This window comes from Melozone crissalis, unplaced genomic scaffold (genome assembly GCF_028551555.1).
Source record: "Melozone crissalis strain CALT ecotype California unplaced genomic scaffold, PUWL_Pcris_2 ptg000029l_1, whole genome shotgun sequence".
Taxonomy (NCBI): domain Eukaryota; kingdom Metazoa; phylum Chordata; class Aves; order Passeriformes; family Passerellidae; genus Melozone; species Melozone crissalis.
This window is the reverse complement of record NW_026535807.1, coordinates 20,221,902-20,239,128: the sequence shown is the minus strand read 5'-3', so window position 1 is coordinate 20,239,128 and position 17,227 is coordinate 20,221,902. Positions and strand designations below refer to the sequence as shown.

The 17,227-nt window shown below is 52.0% G+C and overlaps 3 protein-coding genes across 4 annotated transcripts in view; 2 read left to right on the top strand and 1 right to left on the bottom strand.

Moving 5' to 3' along the window:
- Positions 1–17,227, bottom strand: part of LOC128939636 (uncharacterized) — a 255,626-nt gene that overhangs the window by 139,010 nt on the left and 99,389 nt on the right. The window lies entirely within an intron of this gene.
- LOC128939963 (uncharacterized) lies at positions 8,642–9,813 on the top strand. Its single transcript, XM_054281222.1, has 2 exons — positions 8,642–8,813; positions 9,345–9,813. Exons 1-2 carry the CDS (start codon positions 8,725–8,727, stop codon positions 9,586–9,588), a joined length of 333 nt encoding a protein of 110 aa, XP_054137197.1. The 5' UTR covers positions 8,642–8,724; the 3' UTR covers positions 9,589–9,813.
- LOC128939961 (EF-hand and coiled-coil domain-containing protein 1-like) overlaps positions 11,285–17,227 on the top strand; it is a 38,394-nt gene continuing 32,451 nt past the window's right edge. For both annotated transcript variants that reach the window (XM_054281220.1, XM_054281219.1), the window contains exons 1-2: positions 11,285–11,952; positions 13,232–13,638. In XM_054281220.1, coding sequence (XP_054137195.1) covers positions 11,317–11,952; positions 13,232–13,638 — 1,043 coding nt within the window. In that variant the 5' untranslated portion in view covers positions 11,285–11,316. The remainder of the gene's footprint in view (positions 11,953–13,231; positions 13,639–17,227) is intronic.

Sequence of the window (17,227 nt, the reverse complement as noted above, 5' to 3'; positions counted from 1 at the left end):
CAATGATTAAATGATTATCCTCTGAGGGGAACATTGACAACATACCTGCAGGAGGCTTATGAGGTTGGAAATCCTCATGGAGCAAAGCTGCTGCAGAAACCTGCCTAGCAAGCTCATCTAGAGGGAAGCAATAACCCAAACCCATTTCCATGGTGTCCTGGGATCCCCCCTCTGCTTTTCAGAGGGTAAGGCTGTGAGAGCCAGATATGAATGGACAAGGCCAGAGCTGCACAGGGGCCTGGGGCCTTCAGGGCTGGCTCCTGGTCACTCTCCACCCTCTTTGCAGGCCCTGTGACACATCCCTGGAGAGGAAACAGGGCCAGCCCAGGGCCCATGGGGGCTCTCTCCCTCCCCCAGAGGAAACCCTCCCTAAAGGCCTGGGGAAAACCATCCCCAGCGCTTCCCGGGGAGCAGGGAGCGCTGTCCCGGGAAAGGGGAGCCAGGCTGCCGGCTCACCTGCTCCCCGCGCTTGCAGTGGAGCAGCCTGGGCAGCCCTGGCAGACAGGGCCAGGGCCAGGACGAGCAGGAGGAAGAGGCGCAGAGCAAGGGCCATGCTGCCTTGCCCTCTGCCAGTCCCGCAGCTCTTGCTGCCACCGCTGTCCTGACACCGCTGTCCCAATGTCAGCACCACTGCTGCCACCGCCGCTGCTGCTGCCGCAACAGTTGTGCTCAAGCACTGAGTGCTCGCTCCTTGTGCTGCTGTGCAACCACGGGGCTCTGGCACCTCTGTGACCTCAGAGCCTGCTGTGACCTCATGGCTGCGGCAGGATTGCATTGGAATGGATCTCAAGAGGTACCCTTCCAGCGAGGAGAGCCTGTCCTGCCTTGTGTCTATTTGCAATCTAGATTCTCTTTAAAAGAAGTGAGATATATGATATTGGAAAAGTGGAACATTTCGTGGCTCTACATACAACAGCAACACCAAGTCCAAAATTCAACTCATGTTGGTGATTCCCACTATTGCAGGCAGCAGCAGTCCTGCCATGCTAACACCGAGTCCCTGCTGTGCGCTGTGCAGCCCTATGTCCCATATTTTAAAAGTGAAGAACTTGATGTGAAAGCTTACAAAAATAATGCAACACAGGACATTATGGTAGTTGCACACTTCAGGGGACACCCAAACCCACAGCACAACTTATAGGTGTCCTCAGCCACCCTAAACTCCCCTTGTGTGCCTCACAGGAGACCCCCAAGTCCTGCTCAATTTTACAGATGCCCCTGCACAATTTGGGACATTCATTAAATTCCGTACACAACTTCTTGGTGTCCCCAGTCCCCTGCACAGCACAGAGGTGACCCAAAGCCCCTGCATGCCTTTAGAGGGACCCAAACATAACACTCAGGGAGCAACACCAGTGCTGAGCCATCTTCTCTGTGTGTGTGTTCACCATGTGTCCCTGGGTGAACAGATGAGGCCTGGGAGGCAAATCCCCACTCTGCTCATAAGAGATCCAGGGCTGCCACAGGCGCAGTGTCTGTCGGGCTCTGAGCTCATCCCTCAGGCTATGAAGGACTTCCTTCAGAGTCCAGCCTCTTTCCATTGTTCTCAAGGCAAGCACCTCCCCGATGGCTTCCCTCTTTCCCTGGGCATGCCACTGGAGGAGGCCCAGGCCCAGCTGATGCCAGGGAAGGAAATGTGCCCTCAGCCCAGGGACGCTCAGCATGGGCTCCCCCAGCCCTGGGGGCCCCGCCGCTGGTCACAGCAGCCCCTGCCTGGCTCCTGCCTGCCCACACCGTGGGCATCCACGGCTGCTCCTGGCCATGAAGCCCAGCCTGTGCTGCTGCCCGGTGGGCTTTGCTGCTGCTGCCACCCGGACACTGGGCTGGCAGCTCCATCTCTTTATTGCAAGAGAAGAGCTCATTTGGGAAGTGCTGCAGTGCCCGATTTCTTCAGCCCGACTTGCTGGCAACACCAACACCCAGAGTGGGCCACCCCCAGAAAGCTGTCAACTCTGGGGTTTGGCTGTAGGGCACAGCTGCTTTACGGCACAGCTGCTTTACAGCACAGGTGGACTGCGCTGGGGTAGAGAGAAGGAACAGGGAGAGCTCTTCTGTATGTTTGTTCCCTGCTGACTCGGCGACAGAATGACACTGAATTACTGCCATACACCGACTTCTAAACTGGGGAGGTCCCTGGGGCGGATACAGTCCAATTGGGAGAAAGTGAGGGTGGAACACAAGGCGGGGAATACATTGTTTAAACCAATAGGGGATTACAGGGGAGGAGGACAACTTAAACAAACCAATAGGGTTTCAAAGGATACCAAATTGATAGGGAAGTTTCTAGAGAAAGGGGCAGGCTTGGGCAGGGATTGACATTGAATGGGAGGAGGAACAGGGAACAAAAGGGCAGGTCTTTGGGGAGATGGACAACTAGGGAAAAACCAACAATACAGGGGGGAATCGAGCAACTCATTGGCAATATAATATGGAATAACAATACCAAATAAGGGGGTGTCATAAAACTGACTACTAGGGCCGAATTACAATCAAAAACATGCACCGCAACAGGGAAGCTCTCAGTCAGGGCTCTGTTGAGCGCTTCCAAATCCTTTCCAGCATCAACAGAAGGTCAAACTTGCCCTTATCCCAAGCAAACAGAGTGTTCCCCAACAGCAAGCCATTCTGAGGTTGTCTGAGAAATGTGTATTTTATGATTGCCTTTTTGCAAATATAGCAGCCACAGGACACCGAAATCTTTCACAGAGAAAGAATTTATTGCTCTCCTATCAGAAGAAACTAACTTCTTCCAGCCTCGCTCAGCCCTCAAGAAGCCGGTTAGGACTAAGAGGGAGAAGTTGACGATGACCAGACAGAATCCTGTGTTTGAATGGAATTATATGCATCATGTATGAGATGCATGAATATGCAACAGGTTATTGTTTCCAAGGGTTAATCCTCCGTTCAAGTCTGTCCTTTTTCGGGCTTATGCTGCCCAGAAAATAGGTACCCAGATGTCTGTAACTCTATCTTTCTATTCTCTCCTATTCTCCTAATCCAGATTGTCCAAAATTTTTATCACTCTAATGATATTGCTATTTTTATAGACATTTTATTATTAATAAAATTTTAAAATTTTAAAAACAAGTGATTGCCATTTTTCACACCTCTTCTGGGAATGAGAAACACGTGTGGTGGGGCCGGCTGCACCTGTGGGAGCAATGGGGAGTGTCAGCCCGTGCGGTGCTGCGCTGCTGAGCTGGCAGCACGGTGGATGCGGGCAGGACGTTCCCGTTTCCCCCAGAGCTGGGGCCTGCGGGCACCTTGCCGCCCCTTGGCACAGGCTGTGCCACCCAACAAAGCCCAGCAGGCCGGGAGGAGAGCCCGGGGCCAGCGCAGCTGCTTGGGCAGTGGCTGCTTGGAGGGACACGGGCCAAAGCCATCCCTGAGCAGCCAGTGCCAGCCCTGGCCCTCCCTGCCCCGTGACAGCTCCCCCAGCCCCAGGGAACTGACTGACACAAACTCCACAGCCAGCAAAGAGATTGCCCCAGTAATTGTCTGCTGCTCTTCTTCCCTGCAGTTGGTCCCAGAAACATCCCTCACACTGCTCTAAATGCCCACACATGGGCTGACCAGCCCCTATGCTTTTCTGGTCTGTTCTCAGAAATTTTGCAACAAATCCACCAATAAATTCCAGGCTACCTCTGTGAGTTGCATACTAAAATCTTCTTCATTTTTCCCAATACCTGGAATTTCCTGTATATTCTAATCATCTTAATGACCTCTGATTCTTTTCAGTGGTTTTTTTTTTTTTTGTATTGAGACAGATGAAACAGCCTTATTGGTTTTAGTATTGGCAGGTCTGGTTTTTTTCTTAGCAAGGTGGTTTACTTATTATCTACATGTAAACTTATTATTATTTATGGTATATTGTTCCCCAATTACTTTGACTACCTGTCATTCACTTCTTAGTCAATGCTCCATATATGAACAATTTTGAATCTCTTTCTATCGGAATATAACAATCTCAGAAAGCTGTCTTTTTAATTTTGATGACACACTTTCTCCCCATTCCTAGCTTTTACAATGATCCTTTTTGAAACATCCATGAGGATAGGTAGGCTTACTTGGGAAATGCTTGGCTTAACCTGGGAATGGATTATTACTTTTAGTGCTATAAACCTACATTGCTTCAAGCTTCACAGCCACAGGCCAGATTTGTGGCTCAAGGCATGGATGCCTGTCTGAATTAAAACAATGTTTGTGAGGCCGCTGAAGAGCTTAGACCTCAGACATTGAAATTCCTGGGACGAGAAGGAGGAGGAAGAAAGGATAAAATTGTGTTTCAAAGGCTGTTTTTTCACTTCTAGTGTGCCAGAAGTATGGTAGACTACACATGTCTTCAAGTGTCATTTAATTCCAGAACAACTCTCTCCAGTGCCAGACACCAGGACAAATTACCCAAAACTTTAGATCCTAATGCATCAGCTTTAATTCTAGTGAGCGGTAGGCCTTAATTCCAGTCCAATTAGCAAATCCACAAAGCAATCTTGCCACTGTGTGAATGGCAAGAAGAATTTGTTTGTGAACAGATGAATATGTCCCACTCAATCATGACCAAAATTTGCCTTGACTTGGAAGCAAGTAGACAAGGAGCAATGCAGTATTTGTGTTTCATGCAGTGATAAATGGGGCAAGAAGCATTAACAACTTACCTGTTTTACAGAACATAAATACTGACGCAGCCAAAAATGCGCCTACATGAGAGGATCTTCAGGACATTCCTTTATTTCTTAACTAGGAATGGGCAGCAAAACGCTGGCATTTATCTGAAATGGAAGCAGTGTTCCTCCCCTGTTTCTCCTTGAGCACACTGTCTGTTGTTTGCAGACTTCACTGCCCAGCCCATGAATCCTCTCAGGGCCAATTGCTAAATGACAGAGCTAGCAAAATGCAGGCACCACATAATCACCCCAGCACTAATCCAGCACTGCTTATGGTGCCCAGGAGCACAGAATGGCTTGGCTTGGAAGGGACATTGAAAGGCCATCTAGTCCAATGCCCTGCAGTGAGCAGGAACACCTTTAAGTAGGTCAGGTTGCTGAGAGCATGAGTTTGAATGTCTGCAGGGATGGATGTCCCACTCTCTGGGCAACCTGTGCCAGGCCTTCCAGACCTAGTGTAAAAAATGGGTTTCTTTTGTCCAGTCTGGATCGACCATCTTTTAGATTAAAAGCATTCCCCCTAGGTCGGCTCACAAAAGGCTCTAGTAAAAGTCCTGTCCCATCTCTTTTACAAGACCCCTTAAGGTACTGAAAGGCAGCAATCAAGTCTCCCTGGAGTCTGCTCCCTTTCAGGCTGAACATTGCCAGCTCTCCCAGCCTGTCTCCAAAGCAGAAGGGCTCCAGCCCTCAGAGCATTTTGTCCCTCCTCTAGACTAGACCCAACAGGACCATGGCCTTCCTGTGTGGGGAGCCCAGAGCTGGATGCAGTACTCTGTCATGGTACAGACAGAGACAGCACAAAGCAACAGACTCCGTTTCCAGAAGGCTTCAAACCCTGTTTTTGTTCTAGCATGCATGCTTGTTTTACATTATTACAAAGCTCATAATTTACATTTTACTCACTGGTCACGAGAGAAAAGCAAAATACTTCTTGGAGTAGGCAGTTGCAGATTTATCTTATTTATCCTTCTTCCTTTCTTGGTTTCTGTGTCAACAACCTTGGTAGGAAATTCTTTCAGGGGTAAACATGGATCCTCTTATCAAAGTTCTCAGTGGCTCACAGAGGTCACTGTAAAACCTCTTCCACAGTACTCCAGGTGGGGTCTCACCAGAGCAGAGGGGTGGAATCACCTCCTTCAAGCTGCTGGGCACTCTCCTTTGGATGCACATGGCTGGCTCATGTGCAGCCTCTCATCTTGCAGCACCCCCAAGTCCTTCTTGGCAGGGCTGCTCTCCATCCCTTCATGGCCCAGCCTGGGAGATCAGCTGGGCTGGGACTGTGTCACAGCCCTTGGACAGAGCAGCTGGGCAGGACGAGCTCCCTGCCAAAGAAGGCAGATCCCACTCCCCACACAACTCCACCCTGGCCATGAGGTCACAGCAGGCTCTGAGGTCACAGAGGTGCCAGAGCCCCGTGGTTGCACAGCAGCACAAGGAGCGAGCAGTCAGTGCTTGAGCACAACTGTTGCGGCAGCAGCAGCGGCGGTGGCAGCAGTGGTGCTGACATTGGGACAGCGGTGTCAGGACAGCGGTGGCAGCAAGAGCTGCGGGACTGGCAGAGGGCAAGGCAGCATGGCCCTTGCTCTGCGCCTCTTCCTCCTGCTCCTCCTGGCCGTGGCCCTGCCTGCCAGGGCTGCCCAGGCTGCTCCGCTGCAAGCGCGGGGAGCAGGTGAGCCGGCAGCCTGGCTCCCCTTTCCCGGGACAGCGCTCCCTGCTCCCCGGGAAGCGCTGGGGATGGTTTTCTGCAGGCCTTTAAGGGAGGGTTTCCTCTGGGGGAGGGAGAGAGCCCCCAGGGCCCTGGGCTGGCTTGGTTTCCTCTCCTGGGATGTGTCACAGGGCCTGCAAAGAGGGTGGAGAGTGACCAGGAGCCAGCCCAGAGCTCCCCAGGCCCCTGTGCAGCTCTGGCCTTGTGCATTCACATCTGGCTCCCACAGCCTTACATGACCCCCTTCCAGTAGCCATTTACTATAGGCAGTGGGGGATCCCAGGACACGATGGAAATGTTCTGGTCTTTGCTCTCTTCTAGACTGGAACGATAAGATGGCTTATATGGAAAAGCTGGTGAACGACAGTATGAAGACTCTCGGGCATGGTGCAGGCAAGTTCTCGGTGTTCCTTACCTGAAAAATAATCAGTATCCATGTGGCAACGGCTCAGTCATGAGCCCTGTCCCTGAACATAATCTCAGGGTTTAAAGAAGCTGGAAATCTTGCCCTGCTCCCTTCTGTGGTCCCACAGGATCGCTGTCAGTGGGAGGAAGGATTATTTATCTGTCCATTTCCCTCCCATGTGCAATGCCACTGTGTCCTTCTGTGTGCTCTGTGCAGCCACGGAGAAGAGCAGAGAGGGAAGGGGCCGGGCCCAGGGCTGTTCCCCGGGGCTGAGCCTTTCTCAGCTCCTTTGGCGGCCCCAGGGAGCCTGAGCTGCTCCTGCTGCCACCGCCAAGCCCTGGCCCTGCCTGGGGCTGGGTTTGGAGCTGCAGCAGCTCCAGGGAGTCCTTTCTGCCCCGACTGCCCTGCAAGGGGCTCCTTCCATCCCAGTGTGGGACCACTGCAGGCACGAGGTGACCCCTGGCCCTGCTCCTGAGTGAAAGGCAGAGCTGAGGGAGTGCCTTGGAGGGCACCAATCACCCAGGTGCCCTCACTGCCACTCGGGCCTGAAGGAGAAATGGAACTTTCCGTTAAGGTCCTCCTAAATGGAAGAACCAAGACATAGGAGACACGAAATCCCTGGAGGCAGCCAAACATCTGGACCAGATGCTGAATGACCTGGAGAGACGCCGTGGTGGGTACATTCCCTCAGTCTTATCCTGGGGCTCAGCAGCCGGGGGCTTTGGCTGCACATCAGGACATGCTGTGCCCAGCACAGCAGGAAGGGATCCATGGCAGCCTCGCTGCCCCGCTGCTGCTTCCACGCCCTGCAGGGCTGTTTGCCAGCCTGGCCTGGCTGCAGCTTCTCCCCAGCCTCTGCAGGAAGGCATTTGGCATCGGTTCACAGGCAGCCCAAACTGCACCACAGGCCATACATGCCCTGAGATCCCCTGCAATTTCCTAATCTCCAGTCAGATCAGGTGTAGGGGCTTTTTTGGTCAGGGAGGGCCCTGGCCCAGCCCCAATAACCTGGCTGTTTTCCTGATCCTTATCCATGACTTGACAAGTATTGTCTCCTGAAGTTGCCACCTCCTGCAATGGTTCTATTGGATCCAGCTGTGCTTTTTCCTTTCTCAAGCAATGGAGCAAAAGTCCATGCAGATGGGGTCATATCCTGTAGGAAGCAATGGCTTTGTGCCAGCCACTGATGCAGGAAAGGAGGAGATGCCAGACATGGGCAAAGGTACAGGAGATAATTGCTCCGCGAGGCTCAGCCCTTGGCGGGGCTGTGTGGCAGCAGCTCTTCCCCCAGGGCCTGCCCTTGCCCGGCCCGGCAGCAGCCAAAGGTGGAGGAGCCTCTGGAGGCTTGGAGGCCTCTGGAGCTCATTCACAGCTCCAGGGAAAGGGAACCCGTGCACCAACGTCCCTCCCGCTGCAGCTGCTCCGGAGCTGGCCCTGAGTGCCCAGAGGCCCAAGGCACAGGAGCAGCCCCGAGCGGGAGCCCTGCTGTGAGCCCAGGGCCAGAGCCAGCCTTGGCTCCCGACTGGGCAGGGGCTGCACTGGGTCCTGACAGGGCCTGACTCTGTGCCCTGGGGCTGGGGGAGCTGTCACAGGGCAGGGAGGGCCAGGGCTGGCAGTGGCTGCTCAGGGATGGCTTTGGCCCGTGTCCCTCCAAGCAGCCACTGCCCAAGCAGCTGCGCTGGCCCCGGGCTCTCCTCCCGGCCTGCTGGGCTTTTTTGGGTGGCACAGCCTGTGCCAAGGGGCGGCAAGGTGCCCGCAGGCCCCCGCTCTGGGGGAAAAGGAAAGTGTCCTGCCTGCATCCACAGTGCTGCCAGCTCAGCAGTGCAGCACCGCACTGGCTGACGCTCCCCATTGCTCCTACAGAAGTGCTTGGCAAGTCAGACACTGACGCCCAGAATCCACGGAACACCCCAAGAATTATCTGCCCCCAGGATGTGCGCAGGTCCTGCATGATAGGCACGGTAGTGACACTGTTCACTGTGCCAACTTCCATGGTGCTGTGCTATGTTGGGTTCCGGTGGTGGAAGGGAAAGAAACGGTAAGTGTTTGCCCATCTCTACCCACCAGCTTCTTTAAAGGCTGCACACAGTCACGGAACATTCAGGGATCAGAGAGGTGGCAGTGCAGGTGTGGCCAGTCCATGGTTGTCCAAAGAATTCTGCTGAGGGTTCTGCTGCTGCCCAGAGCTTTCATTGGCCTCCTAATTGCTGGGCCTTGTCCTGGGGGGCCCGCTGGGGCTGCAGCCAGTGCTGGCTCCCACTGAGGCTGCCTGGCCAAGAGCAGCCCCAGGGGCTCAAGGAAGAGGCAGAGCAAGGTGGGGAGGAGAAAGAGCAGGGACGAGATTGCCCTTGAAAGGCAGAGGCGCTCTGGGGCCCGCTCCTGGCCAGGGAGCCTGCCCAGAGCCGTGCCCTGCTCGCCAGGGCCTTGAGGGGCAGCTGTGCAGCTGGGCCAAGCTGTGCCAGCAGCTCCAGCCGTGCTGGGGAGCCTTGCCAGCTCTGGGCCCTGCTGTGCAGGAGGCTCCCTGTGGGCCACTGGCAGCTGGGGCCTCAGCCGCCTCCTCTCTCCACAGTCGCGCTGCCGCCGCTCCAGCATCCCGGCCGAGAAGGCGTGCCTCTCCCTCGCCCCCAGAGAGCCCAGAGACCGTCGCCTTTGACAGCTCTCACACGAGGCCTCGGCAGCAGCAGTTGCCCAAGAAAGCAGAGCACCAGCCCTCCGTGCCTCCCCCACGGCCCCCCAGCCCGGCCTTGAAGCGGAAGCCTCCCGAGATCCCCCCACCTCCTCCCCTCCCGAGCCCGCCGCCCTGGTCCAACTAGGACTGCAACTGGGCCAGCCACGCAGGGCTTGGGCCACCAACAGCTTGGCCACCTGCCCTCCTCTACAATGAGCATGTGTTACCTACAGGCAACAGCCAGAGTCCGTTTTCATACTCTTGGACCTTCAACAGGAAGGGGGGAAGATTCTTCCCATGCCCTTTCTCATCCTTTACCTCTTTGATTTTCAGACAGTTGGGAGCTGGTTGCATCTCTTAAAGACTTTATTAGCACTGCATGTTTTGCCTTACCATTCAAGGGAAAAAAAATAAAAATATTCTTCATTTTGGATTTCATTTTAAGTGTGATTGGGCCATTCACATTTTGAGCATTTAATTTCTCATGGTACTTCTTCCCTTTTTCCTTAGTATCCATAAAAAGTTCATCTGGACATAAAAATCACCAGCATTACTGAGATTTACCTCCAAGCCCAGATAGGGAATCTAGCACCAAATATTCTCCCTGTGTACTGCACAACAAGAAATATTCAGAAGAATATTCACTGGCAGCTGAGGCTCGTGGAACTCCCAGAATACTGAGCCTGCAGAGGAGGCAGACAGCCCTGGCAGTGGTTGAGGGGACTTCTCATCACAGACTCCTCTGAAAGTGTGTCACTCCAGGAGGAGAAAGCATTTAAACCTGTGCCTTACCTTCCTCCTGTGCTAAAATGTAAGGTTCCTCCTGAGCTACAAACAATTCTCCATTCCTCAACAAAGCTACTCATGTTCTTGACTTATCTTAAAGAGCAAAAGCAAATGTGGTCAGAAATTTTGCATCAAAGCCTGTTTGCAGAGAAATGCCACCATATGTGAGAAAATAGTTCTTAGCATCAATTCACTCAAAAGAAAGCCAACCCTGAATTGAGCAGTGCTTTAAATGAACTTGAATTCTCTTTATTCACCTATCAGCTGGATTGGTTTGCTCCTTTTTTGTGCTAGAGAGAACATTAGAACAATTTGCTCTTGACAGGACTCCTTGTATGGCTCCCACACTGGTGACTGCTCACCACGCCTTGCCTGGGCTCTTAATGCAGCCTGTTAGCAGCACCTGACTTTGCCACCCTGTTGAGCCCTTGGGCACGGCTGGTGCCACGGTCCCCTCCTGGCTCATGGCATGTCCCTGCTGCTGGAGGAGCCCTGCTGGTGCTGCTGCCTGCGTTCAACAACGCCGGTCCTACCCCCCAGCCAAAGACAGACTAAAGTCACTGCTTTGGGCAGCTCGTGTGAACGAGTTTAACACTTACTCACCTCTATCCCAGACCTCTTAAAACCCACCCAGCAAGATCATAAAGTCACCTCATCTACAGAGATGAGCAGGTCTGAGCGAACGGAAGGTCGGCTTTCACGCACATTGGGGTTTTAATTTAGTGGAAGCACTCACTCGGTTCACAAGCCTGACTTGTCAAAGCGGATTGTGCGATGCTATTGTGTTGCTTGTGTTAAAGAGAAACCCGAAGGGAGAAATGAATTATGAAATGAGAAACACTCTTGGGGCGCAGACTTGGCAGATAAACGGAGCAGGGTAGCACCCGGCCGCTTTGCCGGAATCCCTGTTCGTGCGGGACAAAGGCGGACGCGGCTCCGCTGCGGGGCGAGCCGGGCGCTCGGCGAGCGGCGCTGGAGCGGCGGCGGCCCCGCCCCGCCCGTCCCGCCCCGCCGCGGGCCGGGGCCGAGCGCTCGGCCGGGCGGGAGCTCAGGATGCTCGGGCAGCGCCGCGGGCCGGGCGGGCGCGATGGAGCCGCCTGAGGGCTGGGACCCCTACGGGCGGCCGGCCCGGCGCACGCAGTGGCTGGTCAGCGCCCTCGCCTACCACTACGGGCTGGACCGCGGCGTGGAGAACGAGATCGTCGTGCTGGCCACCGGCCTGGACCAGTACCTGCAGGAGATTTTCCACCACTTGGACTGCGACGGTTCGGGCCGCATCCCCGGCGAGGACTTCCGCACGCTGTGCCAGGTGCTGGGGCTGGAGGAGGCGGCGGAGCCCGAGGAGTGCGCGGGGCTGTGGGACGGGCTCTCGGCCGAGCTCACCTTCCGCCAGTTCCACGCGCGGCTCTGCGGCCACTTCAGCACCCGCGCGGGGCCGCGGCTGCCGCTGGGCCGGGAGAGCGAGCACATCGAGACCCAGATCCGCCTGCGCAGCCCCCGCCGCCGCCGCCGCACCGACCCCGCCGGGCGCGGAGCCGCGGGCAGCGCCGAGCGGCGGCCGCCGGGGCCCCGCTCCCGAGAGTGCTGCGAGGAGATCGCGGCGCTGGAGCAGGCCGAGGACCGCATCGCCAGGCTGGAGGAGGAGAACGGCAGCCTGCGGGAGCTGGTGGAGGACATGCGCGCCGCCCTGCAGAGCAGCGATGCGCGGTGCCTGGCGCTGCAGGTGAGTCCGGGCCGGCCTCTGCACCGGCCTCCCGGGGGCGGCTCGGCTGCCCCGAGTGCTTCAGGAGAGATGCCGCTCCCGGAGAGTCAGTTTATAACCCCTCCACTGCCGCACTGAGACCGAAGCTGCTCCTTCGTCCTCGGCATTACCTTTTTAGCAAAGTTCAGTTACAGAGAGGCCTTAAGGAGAAATACATGGCACCGGTGTACCATTCAATATAGCTGTGAGGAGCACTCTTGTTAAAAGTGTAGCGGAGTTCAGCTTGACAAACCCACGCGTACAATGCTGCTGCTTCTTCTACTGCACGTGCAGTCAGGATGTGCTGGTACCATATGCTGGATGTGCACTAGTGCAGGGTCTTTCCTGAAGGGAGAAAGAACTTTTGGATTCCCCCTTGCACAAGCACAAGCAGTGCCTTGGTCAGAAGTGCCTGTAAGAAATATTAGAAGGATGTTTTCCTCAGAGCGTGGTCACGAGGGTTCAGAGTTTGAGCCAGTGCTGCAGGCAGGCTGATGAATAGTCTGGGGCTCCTCTGCACAGCCCCATTAATTCCAGGGCTGGATTCTGCTGGTTCTGCTGGACTGGCTTGAGTGACACACATACATGCTTAACAGCAGTTAAATTCCTCTGGCATGAAATAGCTTGGAACAGGCAGAGCAGGGAAGGGCAGCAGGGACCCATTGTTCTGGCAGGTCTCACCAGGTGTGATTTGATACTAACACAGCCCTCCCAGAACTCTGCTCCACCTGTGACACTTCCACTTGCAGTAGATGACTGTTGTCTTCACAATGTCCAGCAAGGCAGGTCAGAGACACTTTTACCATTTTCATCTAAAAAAGGGAAAGGAAATCAGCAGCAAACACGAAGTCACCAGTCAGTAGTCCCAGGAAGAATGAAAATGACAAAGAGGAGAGCTCCAGAACACCCCTAGCTGCTCCCTGCTCTCTTCTTCTGCACAAAACTTGATTGGAAATATCTTTTTCAGCAGACTGCCTCACTCCTGAGTATAGACATAGTAACGACATGAAAGCTACACAGAAACTCGTGCAATAACATGATAAGTGTGTAGTTTGAAAATTAAATGCATAGCTAGGTATTAAAAATTACTTTCCAGAGATTGTTTCCTTGTCTCTGTATTTGGCAAAGGTCAAGTAGCTTTAGTTGCTGATCGACTCTGTGTGATTGAAAAAAACCAAAGCAACAAAGCACAATCCAGCCATTTTCAGTCTTCATTAAAACACATCAGTTTCTCCCTGCTTTGTGCTCCTGGTCATTACAGGTGGGACTGCGGAAGAGCCATGCCAGCCATACAGGAGAAGGACCCTGCTTCATAGGGAGGAAGAGACCATTAACACAGAAGCACTCCCAGACCAAGTGCCTCCAAAATGTCCTGGAGGAAATGGAGCTCATGCAGAGCTCCAGGGATGGGCAGATTGAAGAAGCCATCAGGTTCAGTCAGGAGCTGGAGAAGGAGCTGAAGAGCTCTCAGGAAGCTCTGGTCAGCCTGGAAGATTGCAACCATAACCTGAGGAGGGAGCAGGCAGAGATGAGGAGGAAGGTGGGAGAGGCCAGACACGCTGTCCTCAACAGTCTTGGCAAAGTGAAGGAGCTGGAAGCGAGAGCTAAGGAGGTGCCACATCTGCAAATACACATCCAGCAGCTGGAATCACAACTGCAGCACTACAGGTAGGTTGGAGTCTGACAAAAAGTGCCTATAAAATCACAGTGTTGGGGCACAAGTGAGTTGGAGAATCTCGGGTGGGGGCTTATTAGACGTCTCCAAAACACCTTGTAAAATCTGGCCAGAGGGAAATTAAAAGCTGCTCATCCATTTTCCTTATGGGGGTCTTTAGGAGATCTGGGAGTCTTCCAGGCCAAAGTCAGGGTGCGGATCTACAGAGAGCTGAAGTTACTCCTCAGACACACAACAACAGAACTCAGCATGGTAGTGCTTCAGGAAAGCCCCAACACAAACTGCTGACAGTCCTTCAGAAACCATTTCCAACACACTTACTTTTCTTGCTGCCTTTCCTGGTCCTTAGGTGCCATCCCAAGCCAGCTGTAATCAGATGGCTGACTCTCCATTCTGTATAAAAGCTCTTCAGCCTGTCCTAGGAACTGGGGAAAAGCACACCAGGACAACTTCTGGCCAGTGGTTTGAAACTTGCTGTGACTTCATTGCTTCTCCACTGAGAGAACAGGTAATAGAGGAGAGAAGCTGAAACGTTCCTAAACCCACAAAATAACAGAGTGGGAGACTCAAACAAAAAACACCAGCCAACTGAACCCCAGTTTTGTAATAGCATAAACAAACCCTTCCAGAAGTCAGAAAGTTGGTCACAAATTTAATAGTACACTGCTTCTGTTGCTTTTTATCTCAGACCAAACTTGGACTCACCGGTTGGTATTAAGTGTTAGTCATTTCTGCCCAAGTTTTAGACTGACCTATGGAATAAAATCTAGTTTATATTTTCACTGACTCAAAGCAAAACCAGTATTTCTAGACATATTTTTGCTTACACTACTAAATCTAGTATTTTAATAAATTGCATCTTCTGAAGTCCTTGCCTCTTCCTAAACTCACACTTCCTCTGTTTGCTTATAAGAAGAATTCATCGTGAGTTATTTGTGGCATCCTAGATGTTGTAGTGTTTTATGAAGTGAGGAAATTCTAAAAATAACCATTTTTACCCAGTGTCTTTCTGTCAGCATTGTGTATAGTAATACAGGCATGGTTGCAGAAGATCAAAGAAAATAGAAGCATTTCTTTAAACATCTAAAGGATTTAAAAACCACTGCGAGGGCACGTAACGTTCAAGGTGACTGTCAGGGGTCTCTGGATGAATGACACAACTCCTGGTGCTAAAAGGGATCACACAGCTTGTCAGGGCTCTCACCTTCTCCTTGGCATGAGCACCAAAGATTTAAGATGGGTTCTTGTCCTGTGGAATTGCTTTTCCAAAGTACAATGAAGGATAAAAAAGATCACCTTGAAACAGATGAAAGGCAATAAACAATGTCCACTGGCCTTGCAGAGCAGGAACTGCATGGCTTACATCAAAACAAAGACTGTGAGTTTAGAAATGTAAATTATATGTTCCTTGTAAGATAACCTTCATTTGTAATACTTATTTTTAAATTGCATGTTAATTTAAAGTGAGTATCAAGCTCAGGAATGGTGCTGGACTGACCATTTGGGAACTACACCCCTTTTTTAGCCCTGTAGCACATCTAGCAGAGGCCCAGGCCAGCTTCCCCCCTTTGAGATTCTCTGTTGGCCACAAAGCACCTGCACCTCCCCATCCAGTGGAACAGCTCTCGGTGTAAACAGTTTAACTTAGAGGTGCATCATGATAATTGCCCAGGGACTTGCATGCCTGGGCTCATATTCCATAACCCATGGAATCCCATCACTCCACGTGTTCCCAGAGTGGCACAGAGGTGGTGAATAAGCAGTGCAGAGCTGTGTGTTAGGCTGGGGAAAGGGTTCAGCAGCAGCTCTGCCCCACACAGCCTTGGCTGTCCCAGCTTGTCCCACTCCCTCTGCTCGCTCTCACTGGTGCTCAGGCAGCCCAAACACCTCCTGCTCCGAGAGAATCACCTTCTCCTGACGTGCAGGAGCCCACATCCATGGGTGTGGCTCGGGTGAGCTGCTGGGAGTGCTTGGTGAGGGGAAGAGATGGGTTGGCTGAGGCGTGGAGAGGGAGGGACAGCTGGGAATCCACAGGGTTCTGTCTGTCACTTGGCAAGAGTGTCACTTGTCCTGTTGGTTTAAGTCAGGTTGTGTTTCAGTTTGTGTCACTTGTCCTGTTGGTTAAGTCAGGTTGTGTTTCAGTTGCTGTTACCTGTACTGTTGAAGTCTGCCTGTGTTTCAGTCACCTTTCCAGTGAGCAGTTTTCTCCCCTGCCAGCTGCCACACAGAGTTTGTGAGCAGGGTCTGGATTTGGCAAGAGCTAATGCTACAAGGTAGGGCTGGAGAGGAATGGGGGGGATTAGGGTGTTCTGCAGAAGGCACTGGCAATTGCAGATATCTCTCCTGAGAATTCACCCTTACTGGCTTGCTGAGCCACAGGTTTCCTCCAGCTCAAGTCCAATTTCTTCCAGAGAGGATCATATTCAAGAATGAGTCCAATCTATGAGCTTTACACACTGCTCCTGTTTATAGATTCATATTGATCAAGGAAATGCTTTCTTCTTTTAGGTTCAGATTTTAAAAGCTCTTTTAGCATCTAAATCCCTCTTCTAGACCGTCATCTGAGACCTACTTGCAATCACTTAGATCTGAAATCCCAACCATCACCTTAAGTTATAATCCCTAATGCAGGAAACCACAGTTTGCATTTAGTCAAGAAAGTGTTTAAGTACCTGCGAGTGATTAAATGTTGTCCTAAACTGGAGTGTGTAATTATAATCACCTATTCTTGATTTCACATTCCAGATTCATATTCCTGCAATCTGTATGACTTAAACATGAACTTTTTCTGAGTGCACAGGTTCCTGTGCCAGGGTTTGAACTGCCCCTGTCAGATCACTGCCTTCCTAAACCAGCCTAGTTGGCCAAATTCTTTTCTTCAGGTGCCCATCCTGATCTTCCTACTCTGATGAATGTCTCAGGTTTCTGTCTGGACTATCTTTCCGCTTTTCTTTTCAAATCCCTGTCAAGTTAGTGAGTCAGCTCAGCTTTAAAGGTAGATCTCAATAAATTCCTTCCTGAAGAGCTTGAGTTCAGTTCATTTCAGAGGAAAAAGACATCACAAGAAATTGTATACTTACCATGGGTATTGTATCAAAAGGGTGTAATTGCCAGTGCCTGATGACAGGAGAGTTTAGGAAGTCAGGCAAGTCCCATTTTTATGCAGTGCCCAGGGAGTTATTCCCAGAGGACAAATCATTAACCACTATTCCCTAAACTCCCTTTTTGTCCCCCACTAAGTTCTGCTGCAGCACAAGGTGACACCATCCATGTATTGTAATAAAATCTCATTATTTCTAAGCATTATTTCTAAAAATACCACACATTAAAATATTACTACAGTAAAAAAATCACATCTGCTGCTTCTTTCACTCATTGAGCCATTTGCCCTGTCAGAAAAGGAAATTGGATTGGTTTGACATGAATTGTTCTTGCCAAATATGAGTTGGCTTTGTTTTCTATGCTAGATTGGAGGTGGCTTAGAAATTGATTACCTAATAAAGTGTCCATATTCTTTTTTCTCTTTAGCCGCACTGGAGGGAATAAAATGATTTAACAAACATGGTTTTGATCCCAGTGTAA